The following is a 21,909-nucleotide window of genomic DNA, read 5'->3' on the forward strand; positions in this document are numbered from 1 at the left end:
TCGCGACCTGGCGACGTCGCTCGCCGCCCGGTCGATCTCAGACTCCGCCACTTCGGCCTCCACGATCTTCAGTGGGCAGCGGCACGTCGTCCACTGTCCACTCGGTCATCCTGCAGTCCTGCTCGGCTGTCCCTGCAGGAAGCACGCAGGTGAGAAGAGATCCAATATTCCCAATTCCCATCCCTAATTCTTTCGAGTCTGTACTGTAGTCTGTAGAGTCAGGTGTCTAGAGGATGTTAATTGATAATTATTATTTCTTAATTCATATCCAATGTGTTTTAGGATGGAAAGATATTATGCTAAGAAAGATGCATCAAATAGTAATACAGGAAATAAAGAGACAGAGAGTCGGCTTGAACAGAAAAGACCGAGGATTGAACTTGATTTGAGAGATATAGTTGATGATCCAGGCAATAGAAAGCCAATTGATGAGTTTCATCATGACATTAGGGATGAGGCTACGAGAGCGTATCTACAGAAAGGTCCATATAGGCCAACTGGTCATAAGTTTCCAAAAACAAAAGTCAATGGTAAAGGTCAAGCAAGAGGATTTGTTGGATCATGGTTTGATCAATTTGATTGGTTAGAGTACAGTGTAGCCAAGGATGCAGCCTATTGCTTTTATTGCTATCTCTTTAAGCCACAACAAATTGGGTTTCACAGTAATGATACATTCACTAGAGTTGGGTTCAGAAATTGGAAGAATGCAAAGGATTCTTTCAAGGAGCATGCTCAATCAGTTGATGGCTTTTACAGTAATGCAATGAAGCGTGCACTTGACTTCAAAAATCAGAGACAAAGTGTTGAACATGTGTGGACTGTGACAAGCGCAGCAGAAGAGGAGGCATATAAAGCTCGTTTAACTATTATGTTAGGCATTGCTAGATTTCTCCTTTTACAAGCTCTAGCTTTTCGTGGACATGATGAGTCTAAAACATCAAAAAACAAAGGGAACTTTCGGGAGATGCTTGAATGGTACAGAAAGAAGGATCCGAAGGCTGCACTTGTGATGGGTGAAAATGCTCCAGGCAATAATCAAATGAGTTGCCCAATAGTTCAGAAAGATTTGGTTAGGGCTTGCGCAGAGGAGACAAGTGAGTTAATTAAAAATGAAATTGGAGATCGTTGCTTTGCGGTGCTTGTTGATGAGGCTCGTGATGCATCTATTAAGGAACAAATGGCTGTGGTTGTGAGGTATATATCATCTCTTAATTTGTGTATTTCATTGATTTTATTTTTTCTTTCCAATAAATATATTTTTTCTTTTCTCTTGTAGGTTTGTCAATGATAAAGGAAATGTCATTGAGAGGTTTCTTGGCAGTGAACATGTTTCTGACACCACATCACATTCACTAAAGGAAGCATTGGATACTATGCTTAGGAGGTATGGTCTATCTATTTCCAAGATTAGAGGACAAGGATATGATGGAGCTTCAAACATGAGAGGACAGTTTCATGGATTACAAAGGCTGGTATTGAATGAAAACCCATTTGCCTTTTACATCCACTGTTTTGCTCATCAATTGCAACTTGTGGTAGTTTCTGTAGCCAAGTGTTGTACTTCAACATTTGATTTCTTGAATTATGTCACATCAATTGTCAATACTGTTAGTGTTTCTTGCAAAAGAAAAGATCAACTCCTCCAAAATCACCATGACCATCTTGTTCAGCAATTAGATAGTGGTGATATTTTTCCTAGGAGAGGGAAAAACCAAGAAACTAGTCTTGCTAGGCCTGGTGATACACGATGGGGAACACATCACAAAACATTGGCACGTGTTATGCTCATGTGGGGTTCTGTACTTGAGGTGTTAGAGAATGTTAGTGAAGATGGAACTGATGGGGAAAAGAAAACTATTGCATCTGGATTAATAACAAAAATGGAGTCATTTGAATTTGTGTTCATATTACATCTTATGATTAGAGTATTGGGGTTGACTCAAGAAATATCACAATGTTTGCAAAGGAAAAATCAGAACATTGTTCGTGCAATAGGATTGATTGGTTCTGTGATGAGAAATATGAATGCCATGAGGGAAAATGGTTGGGATGATCTTTTTGAAGAGGTCAAAAGCTTTTGTGTCCAAAAGAAGATAGACATTCCTAATATGGAAGATATGATACCAGTTAGAGGTCGTTCCAAATTCCGTGGTGCCAAATTAGTGACACACTACCATCATTTTCATCATGGAATTTTCATTGCTGTGATTGATCAGATTCTTTGTGAGTTAAACAATCGGTTTCCAGAAAGATCAACTCAACTCTTGAGATGTGTTGCTTGTCTTGATCCGAATGGTTCTTTTGCTAACTTTGAGATAGAGCAATTAGTTGAGCTTGCTAAGATCTATAAAGATGACTTCAGTGATTATGATTGTGAAAAGCTAAGGGGTGACCTCCTGGTATTTATTGATGATGTCAAACATGATAGAGATTTTGGCACATGTACTGATCTTGGTAACCTTGCTGAGAAGATGGTTCAAAGTGATAGACATACACATTTCCCTTTGGTGTATCGTCTCATTGAACTTGCATTGATTTTGCCGGTGGCAACAACAATAGTTGAAAGAGCATTCTCCGCTATGAATATTATCAAGACCAAACGGAGGAATAAAATGAATGATGAATGGATGAATAATAGCATGATATGCTATATTGAGCGGGATTTGTTTGCATCAGTTGAAGATGATAAAATTTTGAAGCGCTTTCAAGGTTTCAAAAACCGAAAGATAAATTTGCCACGCGAGCGCCCGAGGTGCGTATTGTTTTAGTAAATTTCATTTTATAATGCTATCTTGATATATGAAGAAGTATGACATTTTAAAAATTATGTAGCATTGAGCGTGGTGGTTCAAGTGGTGTGAATTCGTGAAGACGGAAGACATCAGGCATGGATTTTTTTTATTATGGAAGGCTCTTTGTATTTGGTACTTTTCTATTCTCGTCATGGTTCTATGTATCTTTGAGCACTTTGAATTGATATCAATATTTGCTATATCTATTAGTCTACTGTGTACAGTGAGCAAATTTTTTTTCCCTCTATTATTTAGCCCCCCCCCTTGGTCCATTTCTGGATCCGCCACTGGGCATAACAAGTAGAGAAATCCCAATTGTTGCATGTATGGATACGACCTTACAATAAGGGAAAAAGGATGGTATCTGCTATAACATAAGCATCTAAAGCTAGCTAGAGCTGCTATAAAGTGATAAAATTTCTTTGCACATTGTCGATAAAAGCTGATTACTTGGGATAAACAGGTAGAGATGTCCAAATCACATGAAAACAATCCCAAAAGAACCATATCAAGAAGATTCTGTAGTGCTGGACAACTAGGAGCAATAAAATTCCAACAAGTCAAATGAACAAAGGAAGCAATGACTACATTTAACTGTCACCTTATCCATCCATAAATACTAAGGGAAGTCAAAGAAACACATCATTTGGCATCAGAATAACCAAAAAGAAGATAAAGAACAAAAATAGTGAACCTACACAAGTAGCAGTTAGGTGATTGAACTATTTGATTTATATCAGTTGTGCACATAAAAATAGTAAACCGACAGCAAATTCAGCAAAAAAAAAACAACCTTGACAACAACAAGGGACCAAGAGTAGCGTAGTGATGAGTCGGTCACCTATCAAGGGCCTCAGGTACTTCTGCTTGCGGATCTCAAAGATCTTCATGGAGTAGCGGTTGTCCTCCAGCTTGGTGAAGCCGCTGAGGTACCTCTCCACCTCGTCCCACTCACCGCCCTGCACGAGGTCCTCGAAGTGCTTCATGTTGAAGTAGAAGCCCGACTCCTGCTCCAGCCTACACGGGCAACCGCAAAAAGCATCAGAAATCCCAGCTCACCCAGCAAAGCAAGAGGCTCCAAAAACCCCATTCATGATCATGGCGAGTACTCACTTGTGCACCGTCTCCTTGAACTTCTCCTCATTGGTGTGTTCCCTAACAAAAAAAATACATATTAATTGAAACAGAAAAAGCGTTTACAATGAAACAGAAAGATCACAATTTTGATCAACTGTTGTGCACGGCTAGCTCTGTGGTGTGTTCCCTAACAAAAAATATACATATTAATTGAAAGAAATAAATAAATAATTTCATTGAAGTAGTAATAAATCCCCTAGAGGGAGTTTTGTTACTTCAATTAGTCCCATGTTTTTCGAATAGATCTTTTAGTAGTTGAGAGGTTTGCCCAAACACGGTACATAAGACATACCCAATAAATCTTACAAGTAACTCAGATATGAGATGTCAACTAAAACTATTGTTTCCATTTTGTAGAATTTTAACATTAAAATGGATCTATGAAAAGGTCGTGTTTCCTAACAATGGATCCAATTCTCAATCAAGAATTTAGAAACAGCATTAAGGCCTTGTTTGGATGTAGTTGGATTTGCACCAATCCACACATATGTTGGGGTGGATTGGAGTAGAAGTTGAACTAAATTACCTCCTAATCTACCTCAACACATGTGGATTGAGATGAATCCAACAGCATCCAAACAAGGCGTAAGGGGTTATTTTCTTCAGGCTTGGGGACTAGCGGCCTACTATAAGATGCTCTCAACATGTCCCATTCCACTCGAGTCGGTGTTTTTTATTTGTTTTCATTTCATTTTATGCAAGACGATTTCTTCTTCAGCTGGCCTGCCCATTAACATTTTTATGGCTTTGGTCCACACTACTCGATCTACTTTTAAAACATCCAGATGCAACATACAAAAGAAGACTGAAGCCAGCCGCTTCCCATGCGCACCCCATGTGCAACACTCGATCTACTTTTGAAACATGCAAATGCAACATACAAAAGAAGACTAATGAAACACTTGAAACAAGCGTCTGAAACACTTGTGAAAACGTCTGAAAACACTTGAAAATCATTGCAAATATATGCAACATCTAGATGAAACACTTGCAAACATACGTATGAAACACCTGAAAATACTAGACACATATGCTTGCAACATGCATGTATACGCAACATCCAGATCTACTTTTGCAACATCCAGAAAAAAACACTTGCAACATACATCTATAACAGATGAAATATTTGGAACATACGTGTATAGCCATTATAACATGTGCAACATCCTAATATACTTTTGCATCATCGATATACAACACTTCAACATACCTCTGAAACATCCAAAATATTTGAAACATACTCTTGCAACATGTGCTTTCAACGTAACATCTATTTGCTACTTGGACGAATGGAGGCTCGTCGACGCGGAGCTCGACGCCGGCGTGGAGCTCGCCGCTCTGGTGGAGAAAGGCCACGGTAGGTCGCTCCGGTGGAGAAGGTGGACCACGCACTAGAGAAAGCCGCGAGGCGGAGTGGGGCGCTCGCTGGAGAAGGCCGCAGCGGGTCGCTTTGGTGGACGAGGTAGGGTGCGGTAGCGTTGATGACGCAGAGGGCAGGTGGGGCAGGAAGCTTGGATGGGAGGGGATCTATGGCGTCCTGGATTACGATGTGCCCGCACGGGCATGAGTGGACGCCGTGACGAGAGGCGGAGGGGCGCACGGTGCGGTGAACACAGCGACGGGTGGACTAGGGAAATTATCAGTCACAGAGATGGGGAGTAGGAGAGCAGGCCGGTTGCCGGTTGGGTCTGGTCCGCTGTGCGGGCCTTGGAAGACAGCGTCCGACCAAGCATTTCCGATTCATTAAAGCCACGTATGTTTCTCTCCTTATTATTTTAGCTTGTCTATTTCTCATCAATGGAATTCATATGAAGCCAAAACAAAAGAACCTTCTGAATAACGACCCAAGAAATGTTTATAACGAACTCAAATACAAATAATTTATCAACGTGCATGGTAATAACTATTGATAAACATATGAATAAACATTTCATAGTAAAAAAAGTGGCAAAATAAGTTTTTTTATGGGAAAGTTTAATGAAGTTATTAGTTGTAAAGGACTCGAAACAACAAAGGAGAGAAGTACATCAAATTTTGAATTTCTAAGTGTGGTACACATGCACACGTGAAGGGTTAGGAACGACGGTCGCCGACTCGCCTGGTGGCGCGACTGCGGCGGCGCCTCCCTCTCTCGACCTGTGACCAAGACCTACGAGCCGCGACAGAGCATCTGGTGTGGTACGTACGTGACCGTATCCCGCCTTGTTTCTCTTCGGTTTCCCGTCCATAAGACTAGTTTACGATTCGCTTTTTAATTATATATATATATATATATATATATATATATATATATATATATATATGTATATGGTAAGGCTATTCTACAGCTGGCCATAGAATAACTTATTCTATAACCACCTTGATTTACGATAATGTTTGTACCAATTTACGATAATATAAATATGCATTTACGATACTCGTGTTACTACAACTCACGGTGATATTTACCGTAATGTTATAATAAATCACTTAGTAAATAGTTACTGTAATCTTGCAAATTAGAATAGTAATTATCGTAACTATATATATATATATATATATATATATATATATATATATATATATATATATATATATATATATATATATATATATATATATATATATATATATATATATATATATATATATATATGAGAGAAGAGTCTTGTTTTTAGTTGATCGAGTTCATCGCTATCGTTTGCCATCGTCGGTACAGAGATATGCCTTTATCGGATCAAGAAACCCCGGGGTGCAGCTCCCGGACGGCTATGGATCCCGTCACCGACACCGCCGGTGAGTCCAGTTCTCCTCTCCTCTACTCTACACCCACAACATGTCCCGTAGTCAGCGCCTCCGGCTCCGGGTCAGGGGTGATTGTTTCTCAGAAGCGTCACGCCCGCAGCCCGCTCGCTCTTCTTGCAGGCGAAGCGCTCGACGAAAAGCGGCAAAGGACGACGGCAAGCATCAACAACACATCGGCTGTGGCGGTGCCGTGGGCGTTCATTCTGGCGGACATTCTGGGCGTCGTACTCCGCTTCCTGCCCTGCCTCGCCGACCGCTCTGCCGTGCGGTCCGTGTGCCGGCACTGGCGTGCCGCCGCGCAGGGGCACAGCCTGCCGCCGCCGCTACCGCTCCTCGTGCTCCCCAGGCTCAGGTTCTTCAGCTTTTCCACCCAGGGGGCAGTCGTCGCTATGCGCCGCGTGTGGATGCCTGAGGAGGTGGCCACAGGCCATGTCGGCTGCGTGGGATCTTCCGAAGGATGGCTTCTTGTGGCGAGACCCTGCGAAGATGCCGCCGGCTGCGAGCGCTTCCTGGTGAACGCGCTCTCTCATAATGTCGTCCGTCTGCCCCGTCTGCATGCTCCCTACTGCACCACCTCTGGTGAGCACCCCTGGACTGCCAACGATGACCCCAAGCTGTATTCAAGGTCACTCGACCACGTTGTGCTATCTGCTCCGCCTGGCTTGGCGACCAAGTGCATAGTGGCTGGCTTCTCCTACCGCAGGCCTGTGCCCGGGCTCTCAGATTGGCGCGGCTTGCCTGGGATTACGCTGTGGCAGCCAGGGATGAAGACATGGTACGTCTACCAATCTCGCTGGGTTGACTGGTTGAGTGACCTTGTGTTCCACCAGGGGAAACTCTACATGCTCCGCCGGTCCTGGCACACCATCCAATCACCATTGCTCTTGGCTTTTACACTCGGGGAAGATGAACATGGGGTCAATGTCTCTGGCCTTGAGCATCGAGTGAGTATGCCGCCGTTCCCCCGTCCCAGCCCTGCGCACTGGGCAGCGAGGTGCAACTTGGTGCAATGGCGTGGCCGGCTGGTGGTGATAATAAGATATGTGGATTCTTACATATCGTTCTCCCATACTGAGGAGGTTGATGTGTTTGCATTGGACCTCAGCATAGACCCTTGTGGTGTCACTGAGATCCACAGCTTCGATGGCGATTGTGTCTTTGTCGATCTATGCCGCTGCACTTCCTTTCCTGCCGGCTCGTATGAGGGTGTCCAAGGTGACTCTATCTACTTTATCGATAAGTATAAGAAGGACGACCAGCCTAGTTATGTGACAACTGTGTACAACATGAGAGATGGTACAGTGAAGCCCTTCACTGCTGAGTTATTGTCGGGTAACCCAGCAGAGGACAAGCTCGCGAGCCCAGTGTGGATGTTCCCTCCCGAATGAACTGCAGATTAAGTCTGATATATCTTACCTGGTGCTGTCACTTATTTAAATTTGCAGGATTCTCAATTACAGTATGCCTCTCATATTTTAGAACCCCATTTAATTTTAGGGCACTTGTGTTTCTTTGAGTTCCTGTCGAAATGATTTGGAGTCTTGCATAAATTTGTTGATAGTCATGGACTTTCTATATGCAACAATTGATGTCTTGCATCTGTGACCTGATGGCACTATTTTATTTTCTACACGCTGTTTCTCTGAGACTGAAATATATATTCTGATGTTGTTTGACTGGACCAATGTGAGTTGCGGCGCTCTGCTATTGTTAGTAGCATGTGGCTCTTTGAACGCGTGCTGAATGTAATTTACTCTGAAAAAAATCAAATAAAATACCGTAAGTAAATTGCCACAGCTGTTTCTTGTTAAAAAAAACATATGAGTGACATTTCCATGATCTCGTTTCTGTGGATTAGCAGAATTGCAGTAATCAGATAAAAGGCCATAAGCCAATTTTGTTCTTTATGGATTCAATTGGATGTATCATCTCATCTGGTTCTTCTGGTTTAGTATTGTAGTTTAGAATCATGGGATGATTTTCCTATCGCTGAATAATAATAATGTTTCTAGTGAGTTCCAGAAATTAAGATTATTTTGTATTGTCTCCTAATTCAATTTGGCAATACCCACACAAAAGGCAACCAGACAGTCTGGTGCGTGGACGCCGGACGACGCCATAGGTCCGAGCATGACACAATTTCCTATTTTCTTTGGGTCGGTTTTTGGTGATGCATTTGGACTCCACCCTATAAATATAAATATCGGACTGAGCAATCCAATCGACATTTTTTTATCTTTTTGTCTTTACTTTTTATTCTCCCTTTGCCCTTGTCTCCTCCAAACCAAATCTGCTGCTCTGCAAGCTTCTAGATGGAGTTTCATGTGTTCTAGGTTGCCTTGCCGACCCTAGAGCAACACTAAGTGTGTCTCCCCGATATGTCCTCCTCGCATATGCTCAAGTGTTTTAACAAAGGGTAGATCTAACAAAACTAAACGAATTTCCAAATGAATGATACTTTTTGGAATTTTAAGGGTTTGGCTGACACTAAGAAGTTTAAGTTTATGTCAGATTAAATAACTATTGAAAAATGTCTAGATTTTATTGTCTTATTGAAAACAAGCAAGTGGGAATGCTCAGAAACTTTTCTTAATTTTTTTGTGATGGGAAAGAATTTATGTGGCATTATAAACCTCCCCAAGGGTGATCTCATGGTATGCTTCTAGGCATCAACCTATAGACTTTTGACGTTAGTGAGATAGGAGAAGGGGGGTTCTTTATAAAATTTAAGATTCTCAATAGAGAGACAGATTTCAAATGTTTATCAGTTTTAGTTTATGGTGCCACACAACAATAATTAAAAGAGGTCTTCTTATCGGAGTTGTCTCTCTTATGTGCGAAAGGAACCTTACCTGTTGTTATAGGTGGTGATTTTAATATCATAAGAGGACGAGTTGAATTTGTAACATGTCCTTAATGAGAGATCAGACAATCTTCTCAGAGGAGGAACTTAAATGGTACCAACGAGCAAAAGTAAAGAACATGCTAGAGGGAGATGCAAATACAAAATATTTTCATTTAGTGGCAAATTGGAAACATAGGAAAAACTCATATTTTCCATCTGGAACAAGAGGAAGCTATAGTGTGTGGCGGTGATGCGGAACTAAAAAAGTATATCACCAAATACTGTAAAAATCTCTTTAGTCAGCTAGACATCACTCCATTATCAATGGACAAGAAGATAAGATATTCCTCAAGTTTCAGAAAAGGAAAATGAGGGACACAAAACTTTCCCAAAACAAAAAATAAAGAGGCAATATTTGAAATAAAAAATAATACTGCCCTAGGACCCGATGGGTTCCTTCTAGACTCTTATCAAACTTTCTGGAATGTAATTAAAAGTGGCTTGATAGCTTTGTTTGAGTATTTCCATGTTCGGCACGATTATTCTTCTCTCAACATCTAGTGAAGCGAAACAAATACAACAATATAGGCCAATCGGACTGTTAAATGTAAGTTTCAAAATCTTTACCAAGGCAGCCACCAACAGAATTACGAAGTTCACACAAAAAATGGTTAGACCTGCACAAACAGCTTTCCTCCCTGGCAGGAATATCATGGAGGGAGCCACAGTTCTACATGGAACAATCCATGAATTGCATAAAAAGAAATTGAATGTTTTGTTTTTGAAAAGTTGACTTGGTAAAGGGATATGATAAGGTGAAATGAGACTTTTTGCAACAAGCTCTTAGAATGAAAGAGTTTTCTCCAATTTGGTGCAACTGGGTACAAGGTTTTGTACAAGGAGGGAATCCTAGTATAAAAGTGAATGGTCAGCCAAGACCGTATTTCAAAACTAGAAAAGGGCTTAGACAAGGTAATTCATTATCCCTATACTATTTAATATAGTGGTGGACATGTTAGCAATCACTATTGCGAGAGCCAAAGAGGATGATCAGATATAAGGGATAGTGCCTAATTTCATAGAAGATGGTTTATCACTTTTGCAATATGTAGATGACACAAATATTTTTATGCACCATGATATTGAACAAACAAATATGAAGTTGCACCTTTGACTTTTGAACAATTGTCGGGTCTAAAAATAAACTTTCATAAGAGTGAGATTTTCTACTTTGGGAAAGGAAAACAATGTGAAGCTTAATACTCAAAACTCTTTGGAAAGTAGGATCCTATCGCTTTCGATATCTGGGAATACCTATGCGTTTTAGAAAATTAAATAATAAAGACTAGAAGATTACGGAAGAAAGAATTGAGAAAAGACTTTGTAGTTGGAAGAGTAAGGACCTGTTTGGCAGGGCTCCTCTCCGGCTCCGGCTCCGGCTCCTCCAGAGGAGCCCTGCCAAACGATTTCTTGGAGGAGCCGTTTTTCAGTAGAAAACAGAGGAGCCAGAGCCGTTTTGGAGGAGCCACAATTTGTGGCTCCTCCAAAACGGCTCCGGCTCCTCCGGAGGAGCCGCTCAGGAGGAGCCGTGCCAAACAGGCTCTAAGTTTCTATCAGTCTGTGGCCGGCTTGTGCTCATCAATTCAGTGGTCCAGTTTTCCTATGTATATGTTCTCTTTCTTCGAGGTACCTCGAGGGGCTTTCAAGAAAATAAAATATTATGGATCAAGATTTTTCTAGGAAATCATGAGCACAAGAAAAAAATATAGACTTGTAAAATGGGGTTTAGGATACCAACCTAGGGAATAGGAGGGTTGGAAATTCAAAATTCAAATTTACACAATAAGTCCCTCCTCAACAAATGGTTATACAAACTTTGTAATGTAGATGAAATGTAGCAGAAATTATTACGAAATTAGTACATAAATAATAAAGCACTTTCCCAAGTTAAAAGGAAAGCTAGGGATTCTCATTTTTGGATGGATTTTATGGCAGTTAAGGATCAATTTTTGGATTTAGTGAGGTTCAACTTAATGCACGATTCTCAAATCTTAACTACTAATGACATCACGATAACACAAGAAATTTGACGAGTAAATCTGCCCCTTAATGTTAAGATATTTTTTTATTGCTAAAGGAGGTGTAATACTAACTAAGACAACCGAGGTAAAAGAAATTGACGAGGATGAAAATATTGCTGCTTCTGTAGTAATTACGAGAGTATTCAACACAGTCACCTTGACTGGCGAAGGCATGTCCACAGTCACCGTGTACGACTCCGGTTTGAGGTGAGTCAGGCTGTGTTTAGTTGGTGGGAAAGTTGGAATTTGGGTACTGTAGTATTTTCGTTTTTATTTGATAAATAGTGTTTAATCATGGACTAATTAGGCTCAAAACGTTCGTCTCGCGATTTTCAACCAAACTGTGTAATTAGTTTTTTTCGTCTACATTTAATGCTCCATGCACGTGTCGCAAGATTCGATGTGATGGTTACTGTAGCACTTTTTTGGAACTATTTTTGGAACTGAACACAGGCTCAATCGTATGCATTTGTAGACACGACCATAAGCGATACTACAGCCATGATTTTTAGTGGCGGCTGAAAGACCATTTCTAGCAACGGTTTTATCAGCCGTCCCTACCGAACTATTGCTAGAAATGGCCGATTTGTAGGGGTAGCTGGTGAACTGCCCCTACAAATCAGATTTGTAAGGGCGGTTTGTTTCCAAAAATTCTTGAGTCCAGGCAAAAAAAAGCAATTTTTTCCTAATCCAATGAGGCCCCCACCGGTCAGCCACCTGCACAAGTCGCAAGTTGCAGCAGGCGGGATTCAAACCTGCTACCTCTCCCTCGCACGTACGCTCCTCTACCACTGCACCTCACACTCACTTATGTCTATAATAGTATAATGCTCGTGCTAACGCAACGGATTTATCTTGGAGACGCACGTGAAAACAACCAATATTTTTTTCTATAGTTCACGGTGAGCCGCATGGACACCCCACCGTGATGATCCACACCTGCAACGTGCTGGGCGCAAGAAGCGGCACATGTACCTCTCGCCGAGATGGAGCCATGGGCCAAGGTGTCTGGGTTCGAAAAGGTGGACGTCGCGGCTAGGGACGCGAGGTTGAGGAGGTCGGCGATCTGTTCTGCGCCGTAGCTGGGAGCGGTCGCGTCGCTTCTCGCCCGGGGGTGCCGCGGCCTCGATGGGCTGTCGATGCGGCTCTTGCGTCGGGCGTCGCTAGGGCAGGGGGCTCCCGAACGGGGCGTCGCGGAGCCGCAGCTCCGACTCCGTCAGGCGCCTCGTCGCCGAAGAAGGGTTGCACGGCAACCAGGCGCGTGGCCACGTTGCGACGCTAGGGCGCGATCTCGCGGGGGGAGCGGGTGTCGGACGTCGCTGCCGCGGGTTGCGATGACTGGGGGGTGCTATCGTGCGAAGACGCGAGCTCGGAGATGGGGGACGTCGCAGCTAGGGCAGGCGATGAGAGAGAGGATGCGCTGATCGTCCGTGGCGCGCCTTAGCCCATCCTTGGATCACCAAGCTCGTGCTCCCTGCTGGGCTTGGCCCAAGAGCATAATAATTTAGAGCGGAAGCAAGGCATGCAAATCCAAAAGATTTCACAGTCGACCTCAAGTTGATATGGACCAAGACCTACATTTGTCGAGATCGCAACTACAGTGTGTGTGTGTTGTCCCTGATATCAGCCAGCCATATCTAGAATGCTCTATGTATGCAATCCGTACTTTTATGAAAATGTTTGTTGTCCCTGATGTTTGTAAATAACTAAATAAGCAGGGGCAATATTTTAATTATCTGGTTGTGATTATTAGTTGTGATTCCAACCAGGATGTTGGATGAAATGGATTATTCCTCATAGGAGGATGACTTCATATAAGAAATCGAAGAGCGAATATCCTTAGGCTGAACAATTAGCAGAAAGACAACATTGTAATACTGATAGTAGTTCATATACCTGTCTACTTGGTGTTGGGTGGACCGTGCTTTAGTTTTTGATTCAGATGATTAATACGCAACAAGGATTGATAGGTGGGACGTGGTTGCCGATGGTGGATCGTAGTTCCTTCAAACAAAGCAGATTTTGTATTCATAAAATTGGTTAATTGATGTACCAACCAATGCACAAGTAAAGCAATTCTTGTAATGAAGACATTTAGTTAGTGATTCAATACCACATGGACATGTATACACACAGAACATACACTAAGGTTGATTCCAAATCGATAATCATGACAGTGTCATCACATTCAAACTCCCAAGATTGAGCATGATCAGAATGTGTCGTTATCTATACTATACTATACTAACACAATCTCAGACAGATGGATCTTACTTGACTATGCAGCCTGAAACCTGAAAGACTCTGTAAAAAAAAGGTAACCTGAAAGACTCCTACCACTACCAGAATCTCCTATTTGTTGAGTGGTTGGATTCCAATATATAAGACGCTTAAGTTCAAACATCTTCCACACTGACTTTTTGTCTGCAGCAGCATAAAAGAGGAGAAAATAGAGGCAGAAAAAAAACCAAAGAATCAAGAGTCCAGTTTCAGTAGGTACAGTTCAACAGCGAGTGAGAGGACCTTCTACAAATTTTGTGATCTTACTTGTCATGCTATTTCCTTACTTACGGGTCCATAAAAGCAACTAACATGAATTAGTAGCTGATCTCGCCTGATGTTTTTGAGTAAAATTTCATCCATTGCATAATAAAAATTGGGATGAAGATATTAACACTCACACATCTTGAGATACTTCGGAGGGGTAGTTACCATGGAGATTGAAAATTGATATCTAAATAGGATGAGGATTAGTATATTCCCTATAGTGTGCAATAGATTTTTTAGCATTGCTATACAACATTCATATTATGAGATGATGGATCTGTTTTCAAAATTGGATACACTGCAAGTATCCCCTGAAATTGTTTGGTAAAATGCAGAAAATTGCGTTTTCGCAGAAATCGTTTAGCATGTGGAGTATAATTTTGGAGGAGATTTATTTCAAGGACAAAGCAACAAAAACAGAGTTTGACCCTGTCAGAGTTCAGGTTTCTGCTACTACTTTTGTTTCCTCCAATTAAGTCATTTCAGTATCCAAATCTTAAAGTTCCTTGACTAAATGAAAACATAAAAGTCTGAATGTTTTAGGAAAAGGAAACTTAAAGTTTCAGAAGTGTAAATATGAAGTGAACCTCTAGAAAAGGACATGGGTGTGCACATGTACGCATGATAATCTTTGGAACCGATTTAGAAACTAAGACATTCAGCTCTGTATAGCACATGTAATGTCAATTCACTTTGGCTTAGACCTTCACTAATGCAAGTGAGTTGCAAACTAAGACATTTGGGGAGGATTGACAGCTCACCGTGGGTCACGACGCAGGTAGAGGGAGCTCGATGCAGGGAGAGTAGCTGCCGTGAGCTGCTTGGTTTCGGAACGGCTTCGACGTCGCGGCGATTCCTCAGTTGCTGCTCACCGACGACATCCAGGCGGGTCACCATCGAAGCACGGTGCCGGTGCTGCCCCCGACGACGACGTGCGCTGGTCCCCGCTGGTTGAGGCAGAGGAACGGAGGTGCGGCGACGTGGCGGGAACGGCGTCGGCGGCTTGGCGAGGTCGTCGGACGGCTTCACGTTTGCGGGCGCAGGGGTCGCAGACGCCGCGTCGCGTCCGGCAGCGGCCCGTCCGACGGCGGCGGCGGCGGTCGTCCGACGGCTTCGCGGTTGCGGGCACAGGGGTCGCAGGCGCCTTGTCGCGTCCGGCAGAGCAGTGGCTTGGCGAGGTCGTCCGATCCGGCGGCTTCGCGGTCGTGGGTGCAGGGGTCGCAGGCGTCGCGTCGCGTCCGACAGCGGCACGGCGACGGCTGCTTGGCGAGGTCCTCCAGCGGCGGTTCCTCGGAGCGAGACGACCTGGGAGCTGGGCGTCGTGCCGCTCGTGTGGCGGTTCTCTGGTGTTCGTCGCGCATGCGATGGTGGGTGTCGGGGCTGCGGCAGCCGCCGCGGACGCCGGCCCGGCCACCCTGGGAACCTGCGGCGGTTGGGTGTAGGCGGTCAGGCCGGCCTCGGGGAAGCGCCGGCGGGGCGGCGGCCGGGAAACCGTAGCCGCGTCCGTCGCGCCACCGAGTCCACCGTGCCGCCCCGTCCGCCGAGTCCGCCTCGTCGGCCATAGTAGGCCTTGGTACGGGCGAGAGGAGGGGTAGATCGAAGCGTCGGGAACCTGCACGCGCACGGGAGTGGGGGATCTGCGTGGCCTAGCCGCCGCCGCCGTCTCCCAACCCTGCCTCCGGCGCCGGCGGCTCCGCCCAGCCGCGCCGTGCGCCGCTGCCTCTTGCCTGTGGTGTGGGGGCGTGCCTTCGCTGATTTAGGCGCTGTGCCATCACAACCGGGAGGGCGAGGGCACCGCCGTCGCGGCCGAGAGGGGTGAAGACATGCTTTATGCTGGATCGAGCCGCTCCATGCCACTGCCGGCGCCCCACGCAACCCTAGCCTCGTGGCCGGCGTCCGGTGGCCTGACGGCGTGGGGAGAGGAGTCACGCCGCGTGGGAGGCGCGTGGGGAGAGGAGGAGTCGTGGGGAAAAGGAGTGGCGGCGGGAGGAGTCACGGGATCGGAGAAGAGTCACGGGTGCGCGTGCGCATGGGAGGTCCGCGGGAGGGCAGACACACTAAACCTAGGCCGTCCGATTTGGACGAGTAACGAGAGAGAATGACTAAGAGATAATCTGGTACATTCGTTTTGATGGTGTTATATTTTCTGGGTGTATTCATAGATATGGATGTAGCATAGATCATGAATGTGAAGTAGGCATTTGTTGTGTAACTATAAATTTATTCTAACTGGTATATTATAGGGTAGGGTAGATAATAGATTTTCTTTCCCCACATATTTTCTAAAACTGAGTTTAAATTAATTGCTTGAGGCCCTAAACGAATTCAAATGAAAACGTTGTCAACTATAAAGTTGTTTAACTTTTCAAGATCTACAACTTTCATTTTGGTAGTTCCTTCGTCCGAGGTCGTTTACAAAATTTAAATTTCAAATTTGAAAAATTCAAACGTAGTTTTCCATGATAAGATGATTTCAAATCAAAAATTTGTCAACTACAAAGTTGTATAACTTTTCGAGATCTATAAGTTTCATTTTGGTTGTTTCCCCATCCGAGGTCGTTTGAAAAATTCAAATTTTAAATTTAAGAAATTCAAACGTAGTTTTCCTTGACAAAATGATCTCAAATGACAAAGTTGTCAACTACAAACTTTTATAACTTTTCAAGATCTACAACTTTAATTTTGGTTGTTTCTCCATCCAAGGTCATTTGAAAAATTTAAATTTTAAATTTGAGAAATTCAAACGTAGTTTTTCTTGATAAGATGATCTCAAATAAAAAAGTTGTTAACTACAGACTTCTATAACTTTTTGAGATCTACAACTTTCATTTTGGTCATCTTTTCATGTGACTTTGTTTGAATAATTCAAAATTTGAATTTTTAAAAAATGACTACTTCAAACAACATTTTGATCTAGTAAATAATTTCAGCTGAACAAGCCGTCAACAAAAAGGTTGTAGAACTCATCAAGATCTACAAATTTTACTTAGATAATTTGTTTATCCGACAAAGTGGTAGTACACATTATTCATAAATTTACATATATCTCTTATAGTTTATGAAACTATACGAGTGATATGTAAATTTGTCAATAATTTTACTATCACTTGCTCGAATGAAGAAATGACCAAAATAAAAGTTTTAGATCTTGATGAGTTCTACAACTTTGTTGTTGATGACTTTTTCATTTGAAATCATTTACTCCTTCAAAATGTTAATTCAAGTTACCATTTTTTCAAATTCAAATTTTGAAATGATAAAAAAAAGTCACATGAAAAAATGACCAAAATAATAGCTGTAACAACACAATAAATTGATAGAGCATAATTTTAGAAAATTTTAGAAAAAAATAATCAAATTTAAAGTTAGTATAAGAGAGAGACTACTTACAAGTTTTAGCTAGAGATTAAAAAGAGAAATCAGCGTTCTTCAACAATTTAAAAATTGAATTTCCAACAACCTTTTGAAACAGTAAATGATTTCAAATAAAAAAGTTGTAAACTACAAAGTTCTATAACTTTTCGAGATCTACAACTTTTATTTTGGTTATTTCTCCAACCAAGGTCGTACGAACAAATTCAAATTTTATTACTTAATTTTTACTATTTAGCGTCAATCTGTAGGGGTGGCTCTATATTTGTAGGGGCGACACAAATAGGACCATTTGTAGGGACGGCTCGTTTGACAACCATTTATAATGGCAGTTCAATATAGAGCCGCCCGTTAAAAAAAATGGAGGCGTTGCTATAAATTATTTTTTAGTAGTGAAATAAACCGTTTCTGATATAAAATAGGGACGTCTTTATAATTCATTTTTTATACCAGTGGTCAACGTGTCCCCGCTTCTGAGCCCTCCGCTCCTCGGCTCCCCGCTTCTGCAAACCCGCACCGTCGCTGAGCCCTCCGCTCCCTGGCTCCCTGCTTCTACAAACCGCGCCGTTGCTAAGCCCTCTCGCTCCCGATCCGCCACCATCCCTGAGCTTCACACTCACCGACTCAATCTCACTCGACGGCTGCGCCACTACCCGCGTCGTCGCATCCGCTCGCCCGCCGCGATCGCGTCCACGTGTGGTGATCAAGGTTTTAAATCTCCGGCTATAGCCTCCGCTATCTCCGGCTATAGCTGTTTGAGAAGGATTTAGCTAAATTTTTCTATGTACAAGTTAGCCCTTAGCTGCCGCTATAGCCCGCTATAGCCTGTTTTTAGACACGAAAAGCTAAATGGCATAGCCGGCTATTTAAAACCTTGGTGGTGATGCGTGCTGCTGGCCACACGATAGGACTCGGCCAGAGTTTAGGCTCATTCATCCACGCTATCACGGAAGTCGGAACGTACTATCGCACCAACGCCGGGGACTCGTCCGCCGCCGTCTCGAATTGACGAACAACGAAGTCGACCTACACAGGCGCCTAGGCTGTTGTCAGCTTCGCAGCACGTGCGCGAGTGCGCCACTAACACGCAGAGCCGCGTGCCGGCCCGTCGAGGTAAGATTCAATCGCCACTCTTTCAACTTCTTTGTATTGTAGAAAAATCATGCCTATTTGATTGCTAACATTATCAAGTCATTCATAATATAGTGAGATCAGGAATTCACCGGATTGTATATAAAAATTTTATAATGGTATAAAATCCGAGATCCGCCACTGATGGCTTCATCGGATCAAGAAACCCAGGGGCGGAGCTCTCGGATGGAGATAGATCCCGTCGCCGACACCGCCGGTGAGTCCGTAGTCACAGCCTCACGGGACGACCGCAGCCCTCTTGCGGTTCTTGCAGGCGAGGCGCTCGACAAAAAGCGGCAGAGGACGACAAGCATCGACGACGCGGCGGCGTCGCTGTGGGTGTTCATTCTGGCGGACATACTAGGCGTCGTGCTCCGCTTCCTGCCCTCCCTCCCCGATCGCGCCTCCGTGCGGTCCGTGTGTCGGCACTGGCGTGACGCCACGCACGGGCACAGCCTGCCGCCGCCGCTACCACTGCTCGTGCTCCCCAGGTTCAGGTTCTTCAGCTTTTACACCCATGGGGGAATTGTCGCCATGCGCCGCGCGTGAATGCCTGAGGAGGTGGCCACCGGCCATGTCGGTTGTGTGGGATCTTCCGAAGGGTGGCTTCTCGTGGCGAGGCCCTGCAAAGATGCCGCCGTCCGCGAGCGCTTCCTGGTGAATGCGTTCTCCCACGAGGTCGTCTGTGTACCCCGCCTGCGTGCTCCCTACTGCACCACCTCCGGTGAGCTCCCCTGGACTGCCAACGATGACCCGGACCCCATGTATTCAAGGTCACTTGACCATGTCGTGCTATCTGCTCCGCCGGGCTCGGCGACCAAGTGCATAGTGGCAGGCTTCTCGTACCGTAGGGGTGTGCCCGGGCTCTCAGACTGGCGTGGCTTGCCTGGGATTACGCTGTGGCAGCCTGGGATGAAGACATGGTACGTCTACCAATCTCGCTGGGTTGAATGGTTGAGTGACCTTGTGTTCCACCTGGGGAAACTGTACATTCTCCACAGGTCCTGGTACGCCGACCAATCGCCATGGCTCTTCGCTTTTACGCTCGGGGAAGATGAACATGGGGTCGTCGATGTCTCTCACCTTGAGGGTCCAATGACTATGCCACCGTTCCCCCGGCCTGCCCCTCTCTGCACTGGGTAGCAAGGTGCAACTTGGTGCAATGGCGTGGCGGCCTGGTGGTGATCATAAGATACGTTGAACCTTACATATTGTAGTTCCAAACCGAGAAGGTTGATGTGTTTGCATTGGACCTAAGCATAAACCCTTGTGGAGTCACTGAGATCCGCAGCTTCGATGGCGATTGTATCTTTGTCGATCGATGCCGCTGCAGTTCCTTTCCTGCCGGCTCATATGAGGGTGTCCAAGGTTATGAGAAGGGCGACGAGCATAGTTATGTGACAACTGTGTACAACATGAGAGATGGTACAGTGAAGCCCTTCCCGGCTGAGTTATTGTCGGGTAACCCAGCAGAGGACAATCTCGCGTACCCAGTGTGGATGTTTCCTCCCGAATGAACTGCAGATTCAGTCTGGTATCTTACCTGGTGCTGTCACTTGTTTAAATTTGCAGGATTCTCAGTTAATTACAATATGTCTCTTATATTTTAGAACCATTTTCGGGCACTTGTGTTTCTTTGAGTTGCTGTCGATATATATGATTAGATTCTTGCATAAATTCTGTCATGGACTTTCTGTATGCAATAATTGAAGTCTTTGCATCTGTGATCTGATGGCAGTCTTTTATTTTCTACTCGCTGTTTCTCTGAACCTGGAATATGTTGATGTTGTTTTACTGGACCAATGTGAGTTGTGGGGCTCTGCTATTGTTAGTGGCATGTGGCTCTTTGAAAGTCTGGTGAATGTTATTTGCTCTAAAAATAATCAAATAAAATATTGTAAGTAAATTGCCACAGTTTTTTTTCTAAAAAAAGCATAAGCGTGACACCATGGTCTTCTGTGAATTAGCAGTAACAATAATAATCAGATAAAAGGCCATAAGTCAATTTTGTTCTTTATGAATTCAATTGGAGGCATCATCTCATTTGGTTCTTCTGGTTGAGTACTGTAGGTTATATCATGGGATTACTTTTCCTATTCGCTGAATAATGCTTCTATCGAGTTCCAGAAATTAAGCTAAAAAGCAAACGTGCAGGATCTGGAGTTTCAGCCCGCACACCTCTCTCTCTCTCTCTCTCTCTCTCCGGTGAGCACGTCACCGGCAACCTCCTCCCCGCACCGGCCATGGCGGATGCGGTGGTGGCGGCGGTGGATCCGCGCTAGGTAGGTCTCCTCCTTCTCTCTCCTCTCTCCTCCTCCTCTTGATCTCTGAGCCAGGGTTTCGGCGAGCTCTCCCTATCATCTTCCCCAACTCGTGCGGGTATAGAAGGGGCCGGCCGGAGGGAACAAGGTTGGCCATGGTGGCGGCAGCAGCAGGGGGGAGGGGGGGAGGAGATGAAGGTGGCACTGCGGGCAAGGTACACGGCTGCGGAGCTCAGGCGAAATGGGGCGTGCTAGCGTCTGACCAGGTTGCGTCCAGCACCTTACCGACCACCAAAAATTGATGGCGCGAATTATTATATGTGGGCCCAAAACTGCATGTTGGGCCAAAAATTGGTGCGGTTGAGGGAAACACAGAATATCAAGCATGCAAGTGAAATGATTTTGCTGATCATCCATGTGCAAAGTGTTTGGAAGTTAAAAAAAAGTTGTAACTTCGAGACGATCGGCTTTGACCTTCGAGCTCGCCGGCGGTCGGCCACTCGGCCTCAAGCGGTAGAGACCGCTGCCCCCATGCCCCAGCGTGGCCTCCCCTTCCCTCCCTCTTGCTCCCTCTCTCTCGGCATTTGTGGGCCTTGGGCTGGCCTGGCCCGTTGGCCGCGGCGTGCTTTCCGGGCCAGCCCGGCACGAAATCAGCCCAACAGGCCATGCTTGGGCTGTCGGCCAGGCACGAAGCCTAGGGCTGCACGGCCTGGTGGCACGATGGGCCCTGCCGTGCCGTGCCTGGCACGGGCTCGTGCTGTGCCATGCTAGGCCGGCCCGTTGCCCATATATATCGGACCCCATGATTCCCAGGGTGAAACCCTTGCTCGCCGCGGCGTCGCAGCGGCGGTGGCTGGGGTGAGGGCGCCGGAGTCAGGGAAGAAGAGCTGTTGTGTGTGTGTGTGTTTTGCGATTAAAAAACTGTTGTGCGAGGAGGTGAGGACGCGGAAATTCCAGAT

At 44.7% G+C, this 21,909-nt stretch overlaps 2 protein-coding genes across 2 annotated transcripts; both read left to right on the forward strand.

The window, feature by feature from the left end:
- The first annotated feature begins 283 nt into the window (after nt 1-283).
- On the forward strand, nt 284-3,259 carry LOC136489268 (uncharacterized). Its single transcript, XM_066485952.1, is given in 5 exon segments — nt 284-582; nt 770-843; nt 846-1,194; nt 1,277-2,752; nt 3,256-3,259. Coding segments are annotated over 5 exon segments (2,202 nt in total).
- Nucleotides 3,260-6,679: 3,420 nt separating this feature from the next.
- On the forward strand, nt 6,680-8,101 carry LOC136489269 (uncharacterized). Its single transcript, XM_066485953.1, has one exon. The coding sequence runs from the start codon at nt 6,680-6,682 to the stop codon at nt 8,099-8,101; it is 1,422 nt and encodes a 473-aa protein (XP_066342050.1).
- The last annotated feature ends 13,808 nt before the right edge of the window (nt 8,102-21,909 follow it).

The sequence above is a fragment of the Miscanthus floridulus genome, chromosome 10 (genome assembly GCF_019320115.1).
Source record: "Miscanthus floridulus cultivar M001 chromosome 10, ASM1932011v1, whole genome shotgun sequence".
In the NCBI taxonomy this organism is placed as follows: domain Eukaryota; kingdom Viridiplantae; phylum Streptophyta; class Magnoliopsida; order Poales; family Poaceae; genus Miscanthus; species Miscanthus floridulus.